Source organism: Frankliniella occidentalis, unplaced genomic scaffold (assembly GCF_000697945.3).
Source record: "Frankliniella occidentalis isolate FOCC.00 unplaced genomic scaffold, Focc_3.1 Scaffold650, whole genome shotgun sequence".
Lineage (NCBI taxonomy): Eukaryota > Metazoa > Arthropoda > Insecta > Thysanoptera > Thripidae > Frankliniella > Frankliniella occidentalis.
The window spans coordinates 18,095-34,822 of NW_026267765.1; the positions used below are offsets into that span (position 1 = coordinate 18,095).

Consider the following 16,728-nt stretch of genomic DNA (forward strand, 5'->3'; position numbering starts at 1 on the left):
CGGACCAGAGGTTCCGTTTCCCACCTCTGCTCATCCATCGGGGGGGAAACGACTATTAAACTTTGTGTCAGCTGGATTACGGATTACACTGATGTATAGAGTGTGCAACTGACACACACTTTAAAGTGTTTAACACCGTGTGGCATACTTCTATGTGTGCAACACGAGTTTTGAATAGTTAGAAGTGTTCAACAGGTGTGTTGCACACTTTTAAATGTTCAACCTGACCGTCAAGCACTATAGCTCACTTTTACAACGGTTATAGCGTTGCACACATAGTAGTATGGAACACGGTGTTAAACACTTTAAAGTGTGCGTCAGTTGCACACTTTATATATATCAGTGTATCCAGATTACCTCTGGAGTATCCTCCGGATTACGTTAATTTTTCTTTGGGATTACCCTGGATTACCCTAAAATTTCCGCGGATTACTCCTGCCGGAATACCTAACGGCTGTCAGCCGGATTACCTTAGTCGTTTCCCCCTCGTCATCTATTTACTAGCCACCCCCGGAGCACGGGAAAAGGAATATGTGCAATGCAAATGCAATGAGAGACCAGTCTACAAGTATGGAGTCAGTTTATTCCTGTAACGTGTTCACATTTTCAATCACAAATCTACTTCAAGAATAATAGTATTGATCTCCAAATAACAAAAATTATTTTAAACCAATAAGATTATGCAGAACTCTAATGCCTTTTGTGATTTACCAACAAACACAACGTCACACGCTAGTTGTCACCCACTTACATATCTAGTCTAATATGTTCACCATTAATTTTTTATACAATTCATGCATATATCTATATTATATACAATATAATCTTGAGTTAATCAGAAAAAGATAAAGAAAATTTGCTATAAGGCGGATTCACAAAACAAAACAAAATTAACCATGAACCTAAGCACACATACATTGTTTGCAATCTGTTCTCTTCTGCCCATTACAAGGGACAGAGGTGATCAGCGAGCGTGATAATTATTGGCAGATAGCAGGAGTTTCGTTTAGCACGAAGAGGACACAAAATCAGGATTAACCGTTTAAACCTCTCTTCATTTTTCAGTGAGCTAATGCATACCCCCTTTCCACTTGAAATAACATTTCATTTATTCTTAAAGTGGATTCGCCGTCGTAAAAGAGCAAAATACGTTTAATTAAACGAACCAGTAATGTCAAGAGCCATACCAAATTTATTTGACTAGCTGTTTTAATGGAAGTTCCTTCTCATTTCACAAGAAAAAGAACTTGGAGTGTTTTAAGTGTATTTATGAGTACTGTAGTACCGGCGGCAGTTGCTTTACTTAAATTTCAAGAGTGCAACTAACTCCTTATACAATTGATTCTACACGGACATTAATTAAATGTTATTAACAAAGAGGAAATAATTTCATGGGGCTAAACTTTTCCATAACGTAGTTGAGAATAAATCTAGATATCTGACATAATTCCACAAAAAAATATAAACATGAACGTATCATTAAGCGATGTCTGCATTACATAACGAAGTCGTGTGCTAGGACGAGGCTACGGGACAGTCTCGTTGCCGTTAAAGAGCATTCCCTGACAATTCACAAGGCTTTCATGACAATGATTTTAAGTTACACATGTTTTAAGTAAATTATTAACACTTTTAACTCAACGAAAGCCACATTTTAACAAATTATAGTATTTGTACAAGTTTTGAAAGTTAAAGAGAAATAAGGAGCACACCCTGCGCGCTGACTCTTTTATATTTTTGGCCTTTGAGGAGACAATGCACAATATTTGCGCTAGTGTGTACATAATTGCGGTACACCTCGCAATAAAAGTTATCCCTTGAAAAGACATCTTCTGGTTTGCAAAAAGATGACAGATAAAGGGGTAAACGAAAAATGTGTATTCGTGCCACCGTCAAAAAGCAGTCTATGGAGTGCCAACGAAACAGCCACTCTTTAAAAGAGTGTACATTGTACATCTGATCTTCAAGCTATATTTACACATTGTCATCATCGCTCTATTGGCGCTGATAACCTCTTGTTAATAGTTACGAGGAAGAATTATGATCCCTGACAGTCAATACTTTACAAGAAGAATAACTGCCAAGAACTCTCATGCACTCTCGCTCTTTCTCACACAATCACACATCTCACTCTCCTCACCTCCAGTGCCGTTTACATTCTCTAACATCTAAGCTATTGTCTATTTTTGTCGCATCCAAATAGCGAACCTGTCCAAAACCTGCATGAACGAGATACACGAGTAGGCAGTTTCACTGGAAGTAATTTACAAAGAATGTGAATTCGTGACCATCACAAGTATAACTGGTTACTCTGACGAGAATGAAACGAGTGAAATTGGTTGTATGGTAAATACAATTAGACAGTCAACGGCTAATCGGGTAGCAAAGACCGCCCTTAACTATATTGTCAAGCATTTTCTTAAAAATAGCATTCGTTGATGTTCTATTACGTTTATCTACTCTATTAAGTGATCGTGGTGCCTCCTCAGTAAGAAATCACAATATTTCTTTAAAATATGATATGAATTATATGACGAGAGGAGCTCTTTTTGGAATAAACACATCTTTAAGTTCAACAACAAAATTAAACAATGTTATAGATTTGCTTTAGTGCGTCAAATTTTGGGCTGAATTCATCTTGGCTCTGATAACAAACGTGAATGTTTGCTCGTGAACAGAATAAGATAGATTCCGGTGGATTGACCATAAATTCAGTAAGTTGTTAAACAATGAACAACATTTCATCACTGTCAGGGAGGACCATAATGTGGCAAAGAACGAAACAAAGTTCTATTTTGGGTGAAAGGTGCGTGAAGTGGTCAATAATTTTAAGAGCCAAAGTGAATTCAGCCCATTTTATACTTTTTACAATAACAAATTAATTTTATGGTACTTCAAGGCTTACACATCTGAATCCGGCCATCCGCAATTGCTGAGCCAATCCTAATCCTCCCAGTTCAACAGTCAAATGAGATAGATAATAGTCCATTTAAGCAAAGGACAGTAACAATTCATTGTTGGCTCGACATATCATGGAGATGTCCAAACAATACTGATAATGGTAAAATATCTACGACAGAATGTATTTCGAATACGACACGTTTAACATTGGAATGAAGTACACACGCAATATGGACTGATGGCAAAATTTAGAAATGAAAAATTTTTGAGAAGTAATGAAGAATTGCCCTCGATTTAAAGCTTAAACACGAACTTGATTTTAAGTAAACACTTCGAGGGCCGAGATGTTTCCCAAAGCCGAAGTGTAAGGCTGAGCCGGATCAATAAAGCTCGTGTACACCCAGCGGAAGGAAATAGGGGCGGTCGGTGGCTGGCGTAAGTTGCTTTTGCTTTAAGCCACTATATCTGTGACAAAAAGAGGACATTATTACGTGCATGACAGATGAACACGTTCAGTGGAGCGTGTGCGAATAATACTAACTTTATATTTAGTCCTTCTTGTCGCCATCCTCTGGGTCCTTGAGCGTGTGCCACTGCGCAATCGGTCTGCGAGGAGATGCAAGCATGTCCGTCCAGTGGCGAAGCTCTGTGCCCGACGCATTGTAGCCTAGGACTGCCTTGCCAATGGGTTCAGAGGTACCGATACGATCGTAGTCCACGACGGTCACCACCAGCTGCACTTTCTGTAAATTGAACAGCGAAAATGTCCATTACAGTGAAGGTGTCATTGAACAGGCCCCTCGAGGCCCCTTCGCGCCTGCAAACTCCTGGCAGGCAAACCCGCCCAGCAGCAAGACCGTGTGGGTCTGCATAGCCGGCAACTTGGCGCCTGCGAACTCTGGGTAGGCAACCCCGCCCAACGGCAAGACCAGACGGGTCTGCATAGCCAGCCTCTCGGTGCCTGCGAACTCTGAATAGGCAATCCCGCCATACACTCAGACCGTGCGGGTCTGTCTAGATGTGTGACCCTGTTTCCGCACCCGCAAGCCCCCGGTACGCAACAAAACACCCCGCCCCACACACCCTGGCCTCTTGACGCCTGCGAACTCTGGGTAGGCAATCCCACCATGCATCAAGACCATGCGGGTCTGCCTAGCCCCTGGCTGAAGAAGAGCCTCTTGCTTGGGCGGCATAATGAGTGAAACCATGTGACGATGTTCAGGATTGTCATGCCGAATATATGCGTGTCAACATTAACATTTACCTGTATCTGTTCAAATGGAACTTCGAAGGTGAACGACTCGTTGTAGTATGGGTTGAGCGTACATTTCTTGATACTCGTCTTCTTCTTTTTAAGGCGTTTTCCATTCTGCATGAGCGCGATCTTCACATAAGGATCTGAAACACAAAATCATTTTCTAATTTTCCTAGGACCACAACAACATACTCATCCGTGCACTCAAAAATTTGAAATGTGTGGCATTAAAACACTTAAAAAGTGCGTGCCACACATGAAAGATCATGGTGTACCCCACAGAAAAGTGTGTGACAAATGGTGGAAAGTTTAAACCTACCCAAAAGAATGTGTGACCTGGTTGTCATAAATTCTTTTGTGTGTGATATGACATATGTCACACACATTTTAAAGGGTCACCTTTTGACACACCCTTGTCAGTCTTCGAAGGGCACACACCTTTGTTTAAGAATATGTGTATTCTTTATTGTTAAATGACCTCTGCGACGCTGTAGCTTACCTGATAGTCCACCCACGTCCATTTTCTTGAGGTTCTTGGCTTCCAGAATGACGACAGTGAGTTTGCCAGCAGTGGGTACGTAGCGGAGCGAGAAGCAGATGTCTCCCAGCTTGTTGTCCTAGAGGATCACGTGGCAAAGAATTTTTAGGTATTTGCACACTTTGAGAAATGCATGTTACGCATGAAGTTATATTAAATTTCGCAATTGCACAATATTTTTCTAACAAAAAAAAAAACGCAAGAAATCGGAAAAGTTTGAGAGTTTGACTATTTTAACTTTTTAAACATGACTCTTGGTTATATAGAAACTGAATCAACTCTCATTTTGACGGTAAATTATTATGCCACCCGTCTAAACAAACAGTACCGTTTGACCAATTAACTTTCTTTTTCAAAGGAGACCTCTTAAGTTGCATTACGAACATTAAGCCAACATCGCCTCAACAAATAACGACTAAGGTTTCCATTTTTAAAAAACAATTTTTCCTGTCCACCCTAAAACGTTTTTAATAATGTTTAGACCTCCGCCATCATAAGCCCTCGGCCTCGCTGCAAATTTTGTTGAATCCAGCGAAATGTAAAAGGTCGGGGAGGAAGACAGTGACTCTTGTCTTGTCACTACAATGCTAGTCTTTGTGGAGGACTGAACAATACATAGCTTCATTGAAATATGAAAGTAGATTGTATTTATACCACAAAGACAAAAGGAAAGCTTCTATTTTTGGGGTGGAAAAGGGTTAGAGCGTTCGACGTTCCTTAAAACTTCTAGATTAAGTACAGTTTAAAAATAGTTCTGTTAATAATACAGAATTTATTTTTTGAACTAACTTTGTCAAGGAATTTTATGCAGGGGACTTAAATGGCGGAGGGGATGACACATATTTGATTTCTTGCTCACTTTCCCACGGAGAACTGCTTGCCAATCTAGTCAATATTAAATAGAGACTGAGAGCCATGTGCGTTGGACAAACTTATCATATTTCAATTAGCATTTTAATAAAAAATAATACAATACTAGGACATGATATTCCACTTTTAGTCTTTCAATGCACAAACACACACAGCTGGAAGCCTCACAATAATTCGACATTATTTGCTATTGCTTGGCATTGAGTCTGATATGGACAGTGAGCCAAGGCATCCCACTTTATTCTGATTCGCATGTTAGTACGCTAAGTGACCGACACGCTACGAGCACAACCAGCGCTACAAAAACAGGCTAGACACAAAGCTACTTCCGGCTCGGCCAGGCGGCACGCCGACAGGAAACGAGACAGGGTTGGTGGGTTTGCCGGACTGGCCCGACCGCCCGAAGCGATATACAGTTTATACATTTTGAAGCGGGTAAGAAAAAGCACCCCTAAAATACAGAGGACGCTATAATGCGCCTGGGCTAAACATTTTTTCGGATTAGAACGCCAAAGGGCACATTACAACTTTACAGGCGTTTGCCGAGCATGCAAGTAAGGCATTTTAGGGGCCTGAGAGACATCTTAGAGAGAAAGCGGCGCAGGCGGCGACCGCGAGTGGGGTGAAGACTTAGGGTCTACAGGATTTCAAATCTAACACAAAACTGGTTTTGCGCTTCGGCTTTTCTAATCAAAATGGTACGATTAGCATGATTGGATACATTTGGACGGTCACTTAGGAGTTACTAACATGCTGACACCACCAAAGTCTACAGCAGGTATCTATATTTCAAACGAGTCGGGCAAGGATTGTTCATGAGGTGTGTGAAGCACACATTTCCTAGATACTGCTGGGCATATATCGAAACATCTAAGACACACGGTATACTTGGGATACTATTCACTAAATATTCTCTCTATAACACCGAAAATACACAACAATAGCTTTCATAAAAATTAGGGGCATATTTAGTGAGGGATCGCTTGTGTTGGTCTGGTCGTTATGTTAGACAGCACAACACCACTATAAGGCAGGGATACTGAGGGCCACTCCATTTTCTACTGATACGCAAGTATGCACACCACAACACCCAGGTCAAACAAAGGTCAAACAAAACCACTCATGGCTTTTACTAACAAAAAAAAAAAATACAAAGAAAATAAAGATTGAATTATATGCCGCTGAAGCTACGAAATACACCGCTATGACTAGTGTTGGGTTTGTCTGTATTTTTTCAGATGCGTTGTTTTCTTGGATGTGAGAAAATAAATGTGCCTTTTGGCTTTTTAATTATTATTATAATTATTATGATTATCATTGTTTTTTTTAATTTTCTTTTGTTTATAACCGTTGATAGCTATTTAAGAATGTTACAATAAAGATATACTCACAAATGACGCGAAGTGTCCTGTAGTCTTATGTAGAGTGCTTAATTGATATGTCTGTCATTGTGACACAAGTTTGATAAGAGATGATGAAATTTTCGTGAATACATCACCGAAAAAGCGCGCACACTGCAATACTGACTACAACACTCACGGGCACCATTGACTACTATGTGTGCACTCAATTTCAGTGATATAATGGTTAAGCGCCCATCCAGATCATAGAAAACAGTTATAGCACTTTTATAAAGAGTCGTAGACGGGGTAAGAACAGCGGAGAGCAGAAATACGACGTTTTATTTCTCGTGCACCACCTTTCCGGTATCGCATTGGAAAGCTCTGCCATGGCATATCTCAAGCTATATTCAACTAAGAACTTCGCTCACGCCACGCTCAGTGTGCTACCCCCTCCAACCCGCTCCCACTGAGCGTTGCGTAAGCGTAAGTTCTTACGAGTACTTAGCTTTAGTCAGTGGAACAAGGGGGCGGTCGGGGAGGGCTCACCTGTCTTCAGCGCTTGCTGCCAGCACCTACCCTACTAGGCTGGTCGCATCCTCAAGAATGTAACCACGTAGAACGGTCTGCTGGATTTTCCAACCCTTACACTGATAACTCAACAGTGCGCATTGCACACTATACATACATGTACATGCACCCTACAGGGTGCATGGACAAGCACACTGTAATAACAATGTGCATGTCTGGCACACAATTATGCTTTAAAAACTCAACAATTGGACTCGATTTCCTTTCAGACGCTTAACTTTGGAGATTGGGAGACATCTCCACTTTTCTCGTAAAATAGCTTCCAAACGAGCTTCCATTCGATAGGGTTCAAATTGACCACTACCGAAATTCTTTCGAATATTTCGGTAACGTTAACCAAGTTATACTATTAGTCGATTTGAACCCTATCACATGGTAGCTCGTTTGAAAGCTCTGGAGGAAACTGAAAAAAAGTTATGCGTCTGAGAGGAAGTAGTGTCAACTGTTGAGTTTTCGGAGCAATTGTGTGCATGCCATGCACACTGTACAACCACTGTTGAGTTTTCAGTGTAGGAGGGTGCATAGCAGCATGCGACGTCTCAACAATGGATCTCTACGGGCCCACATCATCTGAGCGAATAATGCTCCATTGCATCGGTTTTCGGTTTACCGGTCCAAAAAAAAGGGAGGCGCCGCGCCAGGTCGGAAACAGCAAGTATGAGAAATAAAACGAAGCATTTGAGCCCTTCATAGTCTCTTCCATTCTAGGACTCTTTATTAAGGCACACCGTAAACATTAAAATCAAAATAAAAGTTTAAATGATGAAATTGAAATGCAATTATTAGAATAGAATCGGAACACTACAAAATGTGTGAATGGGGAACGTTTTAGAAAGATGGGCGCAAACCTGATGGATGAGTCTTAATAGCGTGTATAATTAACGGCAGCATTATAGATGAACAGAATATGTTATGAGTAAGTTCGACAAACGACATATATACAACACGGACACAGATACTTAGGGAGCAGCGGGCGTGTCAAACACTGCAACAAATACACAACACTGAGTGGCACAGACAGGCAGACAGGGCAGATTGTGACAGGTAACAACGAACATGCCACGATAGAGGTACAGCGATGAAATATATTAATGTAAGGTGTAAGTGTCCCTGGCTCCGATGAATAGAGCTGTAATTCAAAACAGAGAAGAATTATCGCGCCGGCAACGCAATGTAATTTTAACTACTATAGGAGCACACCCAAGTGTGCTGACAAAGTGCCGGAAATGTGTTACAGCACATTCAAATATTTTGGTGCCAATGAAAATAATGAACCTCATGGGAGTCCACTTTCAGCGAATGTATTCAAGATTTACACGCAACAATATATTTCATTGTATTTAGTGAGCTGGGTTCGATGTCCCCTCAAACCAGTCGACCTAGTGCAAAATTGTTGTGTTTTTCCCTCAGCAGGATTTGATTCTTCGGGAACCGTCTTCTGTGTTCTGTGGGTGATGTGTTGAGGTCGGTGGTACAATGCAGAAAGCAAACAAAATATAAAGGACGGATACAGCATGAATAAGACGTTCCATGATGTTCACTGAAGCGGAAGAAGTGCAGCCGATGGAGGCGGCCAATCGCTGCGGAATAAGACCAGTGCATATACAAGGACATTCACAGTTAAAAGATCTGACAGGAAGAACATTGAATAGCTTCCTAAATTAGTATTACAATAGCAGATTAATAATGGCTGCTTTTGATCAAAGGGAATACAAACTTATCTTTCTGCCAGAACTTTATCGACGAAAACATGCCATGCATCTACAACATGCGCAGCCTCTATAGCTCTTGTAACTACTACAGGCAATACATGCCACAATAGCACAAGCGTTTGTATGAATATATTTACACAAACAAAATTTACACCACGCACAAGAGATTAACACCAATTTTCTAGGAGAACGATTTCATTGTTAAAACAGCTTAGAAGCCGACGAGGTACTTGGACATAAGAATAAAAAGTTATCTAGGGCTTGTCTTAATGCGTGAAATCGCTCTCCGTTATTTGTGTAAAACGGACACACACTGAATGGAACCAGTACTTACGTGTATATTTGAATGAAGCAGCATGCATTGAGTCGGAGCACAACCATTTTACATAGGCCAAAAGCAGAGCAGAGGTAAATCGGCAAGAGAAACAGAGAGAAAAGGAGAAACAACATAAATAAACTGCTCACAACATTATCTTTTCACTTATCAAATCTAAACCCAGACACAAATAACACATTATGTTACATAATAATCGATCTTACGCGAAAATGTTTCCAGGCAACATTTCTTGAAATTTGTAAAACCATAAAATGCAATAAGTAGAACACAAAAGATACAAATATTTCAAACTAAATGTGTGGTAAAAGATATAAAATTTAACTAATGTAAATTAAGTTGGTGTTCGCCACTATAAAGCTGATATATTGAAAATTTGGAAATCTTGCCATTTGGACTTTGCTTTACAGTCACACCAATCACCCCGAAAATGTGTGCGTTGTCGAAGGATACAACATAAAAGCCCATGAGTGGAGTGTCCCATAAAATTTGTTACTAGTGTTAAAAAACCAAACCACTTTAAAACAGATTTAAGAAAAAAAGTTCTTTTTTAAAAGAAAGATGGTTGTGTACAACTTGCCTCACTGTGGCACTGTGGCTAAATTTTACTCCTCTGTAAAATTAGGAAGAATTGTACAAAAAAGGGCGTTTTCGAACGCAGGATTTTGTGTGGGAAAACTCCTCACAAAACATCACGTTTCGCACATGCTTCCGGAGAAACCCTTGCTCCCTAATGTGCTCTGCGGATTATATCAGACGTCTATGATTTTGGTTCTATATTTAGTATGACAAGAAATGAAGCATTTATGTACATTTCACTTACTCCTCGGCAAGCACGTGCGGAGGGGTCGAGTCATGCTGCTTATTAATGTTGCAAAAATCGACCAAGTGTTCTGTTATCATGTAACTACTTCAGTGCCAGAGTCAGAAACATACCCTGTAATATTTAAATCAGTTTCTTTAATCGCGGCGCTGCAACATGTCCAACCTAATTGCAGTACTTTCTGGAGCATGCTGCACACATCAAATATTTTAAGAAAATATTTGATATGTATGGCTTGTCATGCAAAAAATATAAAAAAATCAACGTAACAAATTTTAGGAGACTTGTCTTACTGTCATTCGCAACATGCACATTAAAAAGTATTGACTGTAAAAGTGAGAAGTGAGGAGCTCGCACCGCCTGTGTTCCATGTAAACAAACTTGTACAGTATGCAGATCTGTCGTCAGTGATAATAATAATTAAAAACTGATGGTTGTACTATTTTAGGCAAGCATAAAATGTGGCGCACCGTTTATTTCGGGATTTTATAATTTTTTATCATATTGCGCAAGCGTTTTAATACCGTAGTATGGACTAGAGAAGAGAGCGAAAACGTAAGCAATCTTCGTTATTTCTTTTCAGCAAAAAGCATTAATGAGATTTATAATCCGATAGTTTCGGCGACTATCCTACGTATACAATACTCAACCTTATTTTCGGTATATTTTTGTCGTTTTCTACTACACACAAAAAACGGCAGATCACGAAAATAGGACGAAGCAGCGTTCCGTCCAGTTCGTTCTCTGCCGGTCATTATGTGTGGAGAAGATAACGACGAGAATGATAAGAAAAAACAAGCTGGAGTATTTTACGTGGGTGTTAAAAAGGGATCTAGCTTGAAGTCTAACTAATGCACGTGTGTCGTTTGAATTCCAACCACACGGTTTAGATGCAGTTCGAGAAGCTGAGAATTAGAGAATAGAAAATGTTATCTACAAGAACACTTGCCATTGACAAGCAGATGATCACTATAAAATTTAAACCTTTTGGCATTAGTTCGAATCAACCTAATTCGTTAGAAGGGAGAAAGTACCACGGTATGACGACATAAGTAAAACCTTCAACACATTTCGTTACATCGTGCCAACACAGCCCACACAAAAGCCCATATAAACAAACGTAAAACACTTAACCAGTCGGTGATTTTGCAATTCTCCCGCACACAACAAAGACCCTTACCTATACAGAAGGCTGAGTGGCGACATGTACTCATTCACAGTGGAAAGAGGGGTAACCGCAACGATTATAGAAAAAGTAAGAAGATAACTCCACAGCACAATTTGGAGGGAGAACTTTGAAATAGTAAATATTTGAATGTGATTTCGAAAACATATCGTGATCAGTGTCGATACTCGGCGCTGGTGCTTTTTATTCACGGGTTTGAATCCATTTAAATGGTGGTTATGGGTAATAAATGTTGGAATTCAAACGATTGTATGTAAGTGTTGAAGCAATTCTCATCGTTCTCGTGATAAGTGAGAAAACCGCAATGTGTAACGAGGCTCACAGAGAATGGCGCGCTCTTTGACATGTACAAAGTTGTGGGCCGGCACTCAACTAATTAACTTTTTGATCCTACTAAAAACAGGAGTCAATACTAGCAGCCACTTTGCTCTTTAGTTACATGAGAAAAAACGAAAAGTAATAGCAGTATTGTGGGCAAAGTTGTAAATTGTCACTTACCTAGTGCCAATTTCTGGATGTCCTAAATACCGAGTGAAAAACAAGACTCACCAAATTCTCAACAGAATAAATTATTTGTGGCAAATGAATGGCATGTCGAACAATCAATTGAGCGGATGTGTACCAAGTGATTATCTAGGCGAAAAGTGATCACGGCAATCCTGCTAGTGAAGAAATCAAATCTACTTTCATGAATCACGAGCGAAGATACGAAACAAAAACTTTGAGAATGTATAGCTCGTTACTAACCTGACAGAAGGGCACAAGCGTGCCAACCTTGAAAACATGAATGACGTGTAAAAACCATCAAGTACTCGTACCTGGAGTGCCAATAATATGTTTGAACTGGGTGTCACAGTTGCCTACTGTCTGTTCATCAAGACCATTTAGAGTGTTAAGAATATAGTCAAGGGGAGGAAACTCCAAAAGCTTGCAAATACATTCAATTTTGAAAAAACACTATACCTACGGAAAACCGAAACTAATTGTAGTACCAGTACCAGAACCATGGACGTAACTCACTTTTAATGATGGTCATAGTCATCATACAAAGGCATAAGTCAACGTCCCTGTGCTTTGTGCTTTAAACAGTCACATACAAGAATGATCGAAAAAAAAAGGAATCCTACGTAATTGAATTACATATGGTATATGAGGATGAAATAAGGATAAATGATTATTGTGAAAACTAAACTCCTAAGCTGACTAAATTCGCCTCTGGAAAATTGTTCAAAAATACGCGAAAGGGTCCTAAGTTGGTATGATTTATGGTGCCTCAACAATGAATGTCCCCCGAAATGACGCAAAGGAACGTTGGGTGTAAAACGTTCCCTTCTCCGAGCCCCGGCGACCCTCCGCTCTTTGGGCGCTCAGACTAGGCCACCGTCTGCACACAGCTGTTTGGCGGGTTGGCCTAACCATCGCGTGGCAGGCGCTTCATCGTTGGCATCGCCTCGGGAAACATTAAGTGTGTAGGCACCTTAAGAGGTCACATTTCAATCCCCCTGTAAAAGTATTTGTACTGCGCAACAAAACTTAAAAGAGGCCTGAAAATTTTCCTTTAACTTTCTGGGTGGTTCTGAAATCCACCTTTTATTATTTGGTAAAATCAGTCATCTGAAGACTACACATGTTTTCGTTTATATTTGGGGTGGTACGTGTGGGTTTAGTACCTAAACCATGAAACTTTTTGTTTTAAGTGGTGTTTGCGCTCTTTCTCTACCTATTTGATTTTATGCTGAATGATAGTAAAATGAGATTATTAGTGTAGAATATTGCTTGGTCATATTAAAAACATCTGTTTCACCAGCGCCAAGTCAAATACATGGTGATCGTTTCTGGTTGACATTGTTTCTCTTTACTGATGTTTACTCCCTTTCTACGGAAATCTCAGAATGTATATGCTGATTCCATATGGTCAACGATGTTGGCGTGACGACAAAATATAAAGGATAGTCAACCTGTGACTAACTTAACATAATTCATATGTACGAGTAAAGCCGTTAAAAAAAGTTTAGTAATAGAACTGAGTCGTTTTATGATTAATTCTGTTATTCTTTTTGACATAATTAAAAAGTAATTTTGGATACCATTTACGGGGCACCTGCTGCTTACCTGACCTCCCTCGCCCTCGACACCCTGCAGCTCCCGCCACTCCTCGATAGTCTGCGCAAGGTCCACTTGGCAGAGAGGCACCTTGACTTCTCCAATCTGGTCATGTTTTGAGAAGCGATCGAAGTCGAAAATAGCGAAGACTAGGGTCTTGTTCATGGCGTCAGCGTATGGTACTTGCTGTGATTAGGGGAAAAAAGTTAGCTACAAAGCAACAGTTAGTAGACCATATTCGGTCTCGGCTCGGTACGAAGAAGAAAGTAATCCTGGCCTACCCGACCGGAACCAATAGTAAAATTTTCGAGATTTTAACGTCCATAAATGGCTTTGAGAGAGGTTGGTGCATCGTCCAGAATAATTCTGATATTTTTTACAGCAGTTTTGTTAGTTTTGTCGCGGAGATATAGCAGGATAAAGGTACTGGTTCCGGTCCTGATTTCCCTCCTCCTTCATCGCCGAGAGCGAATATGGTCTATTAGATGTAAGTCAACCACCTTCCACTTACCTTAAAGATAAACGTTTCATTGAAAACGGGATTCAGTGTTTTGCGGTGAACTTTCGTCTCGAACTTCTTTTTCTTATCAGGAAGTAGATAGACTTTGACATAAGGATCTGATGTGCCACCCATGTCCAAGGCGGGAAGCTCCTCTGCTTGTATCACTGTTACCGATAAGCTGTTCGAGTTGAAATCGTACTCCAGCTGCAATAAAAAAATTGCTATTAAGCACTGATGCAAACACGTAAATGCATGTCTGGTTATAATTTCCATTGGACTTTCCAACACTCACCTTGAACTGAAGCTTGCCAAGTTTCACTTCGCTGTGCTTGCTCTCAACCTCGTCGGCCCCTTCGTCGGCGTTCTCCGTCAGTTCCTCCATGTCGGGTTGCACCTGCCATGACGAAAACCCCCTAACGATTAAAGGCTATCTACATACGAGCTGAGCCCATGAGCGGACGCATGCACGCTCTCATGGATACCTCTCAACATTTTTCCTCACTTCAATTTCTCTTTTTATATCACGTGTGAGCCATGTGGTTTTCAAAGACCATGGATTTGAGAGATTTATTTCGGTATCCTTTTTGTAGGGGCTTAAAAATATACTATTGTTGTACTACCATACATGCGTCTTGTATTTCTACGGTGAATGAGATAGTGAGTGAAAATATGATTTTGTAGTTTCTAGTTTAGCAAATTGTTTTTTTGTTGATGATTTTTTTTTGCATTGATGCCAGCTTATTCTACGGATAATCAAGAGGCGGCATCTACACGGTATAATAGAATCGAATGATTCTAAAGTGACTGAAAAAATATGTTCTGAATTGATAATTTCTATACTAGCGCTTCTTTGCATTTGATGCCAACTTTACTACGATTTAATCAAAAAGGCGACATGTACTCTCGTTATAGAATCCATGCTAGTTAAATAATTATTAATGCAATGTTACATATGTAGTGTAATTATGGTTGTGCAATGAGAGGTAAATATGTGGGTTTTTTCTAGATACAGTCGAAAAGGTGCGAGAACTGTGTGGACCTGTACCAGACATGAAAATAGAAACAAAATGTGGAATTGGGGACCGAACGACTTTTTGCTTGATAAACGTTCTTTTCGTTTCCAGCAAACTGTATTTAAATTTAGAAATGTCCATATTTGCCTAGCATCCCATACTTGAGCTTTTACTTGCCTTACTGGCTGCCATTTTAGTACATTTGACACGACTTTAACCTGCTTGGTAATATAAAATATTAGACATAGTGTGAGTGACCATTGCCATTTCCTTAGCCAGTAGTTTCCTGCGGCAGCACAGTATGGGGGGAACCTTATACAAAACTCGCACCTTCTCTTTGTAGGCAGATCCTAGTAACTGCACCGATTTCAAGTCCACGGCTCCTTTCAGCCCCTTCTTCCCATCTTTGGATCGCCTCTTCCGGAAACAGCGCCTTATGCAGCACCCGCAGATTCCAAGAACGACCAGGACAGCTGCGAAACATCCGCATTTCCAGTATTTACCACAGCAATAGAAACCTCTGTTTGAAAGCTTTGAGTTTTATATACACTTGTAATGATTTGTTTACGCACTATTAGCAAGAACGTAAAAGAAAGGTGTCCGAAAACAAATTGTGTAACCAAACCGTACCGATGGCGATGGCTACGAGCCCCCACGTTGGGACGCCCATCTCTTCTGCTATTTTGTTGACCATGACGGCGGCCTCCCCCTTCGTGGGCGATGCTGTCGTCTCATCTTCCGATCCGGCGGTGGTCTCCTTACCCTCCCCGGCCGCTGTAGGCAGGCAGAACGGTAGAACGGTGAGTTAGAGTTACATCCTCGCGCGCGTGCAGCCCGAGGGCGGCCCGAGGGGTATTTCACAAAAGGAAAATATAAAAGCGTACACCATATTTTCTATTTTTTTCTTGATTTTTGTTTACTTCTTCTCTTTTATTTTATTTAAATCAGATTTTTCTAAGTTTTATTAGTTTTTTTTTTAAAGCTGATTTTTTTTTTTTTTTTGTCATTTCTGATTTTTTCAGAATGGGGTAAATGAACATTGATTTTTGTGAGTATTGTACCCCTAGGTGCAGCCCAGACTCACCTGCTGAAGCGGCGGTGGTGAGGGCCTCCTTGATCTTGTTGCCGACCGATTTGGCGGCCGACTTGACCGTCTCCTTGACGGCGGCCGCGGGGGTCCCTTCGACCTCCGCCTCCTCGGCCTCGGGCTCGTCCTCGGAGCCCGCATCCCGCTTCATGCGCACGAGCTCGCTCACGAGGCCCCGCAGGGGGTCCAAAGGGGGCGCCATGGCCCTCCCCTGCCCTCGTCCTGAAACGAGAGAACAGAGAGGAAAAGTTAGGAACATGCGAAAAAATTCAGAATGCGTCCATACAGAAAAAGAGCCATTCACTGAGAACACAAACACTCCCACAGTTTGTTACAGGCTTCGCAAAACGTTTGTAAACATATTAAAGTAGGAAAAAACATTTCCCGCTATAGGACTGAAAGGTAAGCGCGACCGAGACTGTAGTCTTCTCAAGGGAGCAAGTTTGAGCAAAGCCTGTTGTGTTGTGTGTTGC

The 16,728-nt window shown here is 40.8% G+C and overlaps 1 protein-coding gene across 3 annotated transcripts; it reads right to left on the bottom strand.

Moving 5' to 3' along the window:
- Nucleotides 1–563: 563 nt before the first annotated feature.
- LOC113215092 (synaptotagmin 1) lies at nucleotides 564–16,504 on the bottom strand. Of its 3 annotated transcripts, none has more exons than XM_052275506.1 (10): nucleotides 16,253–16,504; nucleotides 15,799–15,942; nucleotides 15,499–15,641; nucleotides 14,448–14,549; nucleotides 14,165–14,359; nucleotides 13,663–13,839; nucleotides 4,656–4,764; nucleotides 4,166–4,299; nucleotides 3,443–3,644; nucleotides 564–3,366 (listed from the first exon to the last, which is right to left on the bottom strand). In XM_052275506.1, the coding sequence occupies exons 1-9, from the start codon at nucleotides 16,455–16,457 to the stop codon at nucleotides 3,450–3,452; spliced, it is 1,404 nt and encodes a 467-aa protein (XP_052131466.1). In that variant the 5' UTR covers nucleotides 16,458–16,504; the 3' UTR covers nucleotides 564–3,366; nucleotides 3,443–3,449. The 3 variants fall into 3 exon arrangements, with proteins under 3 accessions (XP_052131466.1, XP_052131465.1, XP_052131468.1); XM_052275505.1 differs by having other exon boundaries at nucleotides 4,656–4,773; XM_052275508.1 differs by having other exon boundaries at nucleotides 4,656–4,773; nucleotides 15,532–15,641; nucleotides 16,253–16,503.
- Between the last annotated feature and the right edge of the window lie 224 nt (nucleotides 16,505–16,728).

Coding starts and splice junctions, on each gene's coding strand:
- LOC113215092 (XM_052275505.1), bottom strand. CDS start 16,457: ATGGCGCCCCCTTTGGACCCCCTGCGGGGCCTCGTGAGCGAGCTCGTG. Junction 15,943..16,252: donor CACCACCGCCGCTTCAGCAG/GTGAGTCTGGGC, acceptor GCCTGCCTACAG/CGGCCGGGGAGGGTAAGGAG. Junction 13,840..14,164: donor ATGAAACGTTTATCTTTAAG/GTAAGTGGAAGG, acceptor CCCTAATCACAG/CAAGTACCATACGCTGACGC.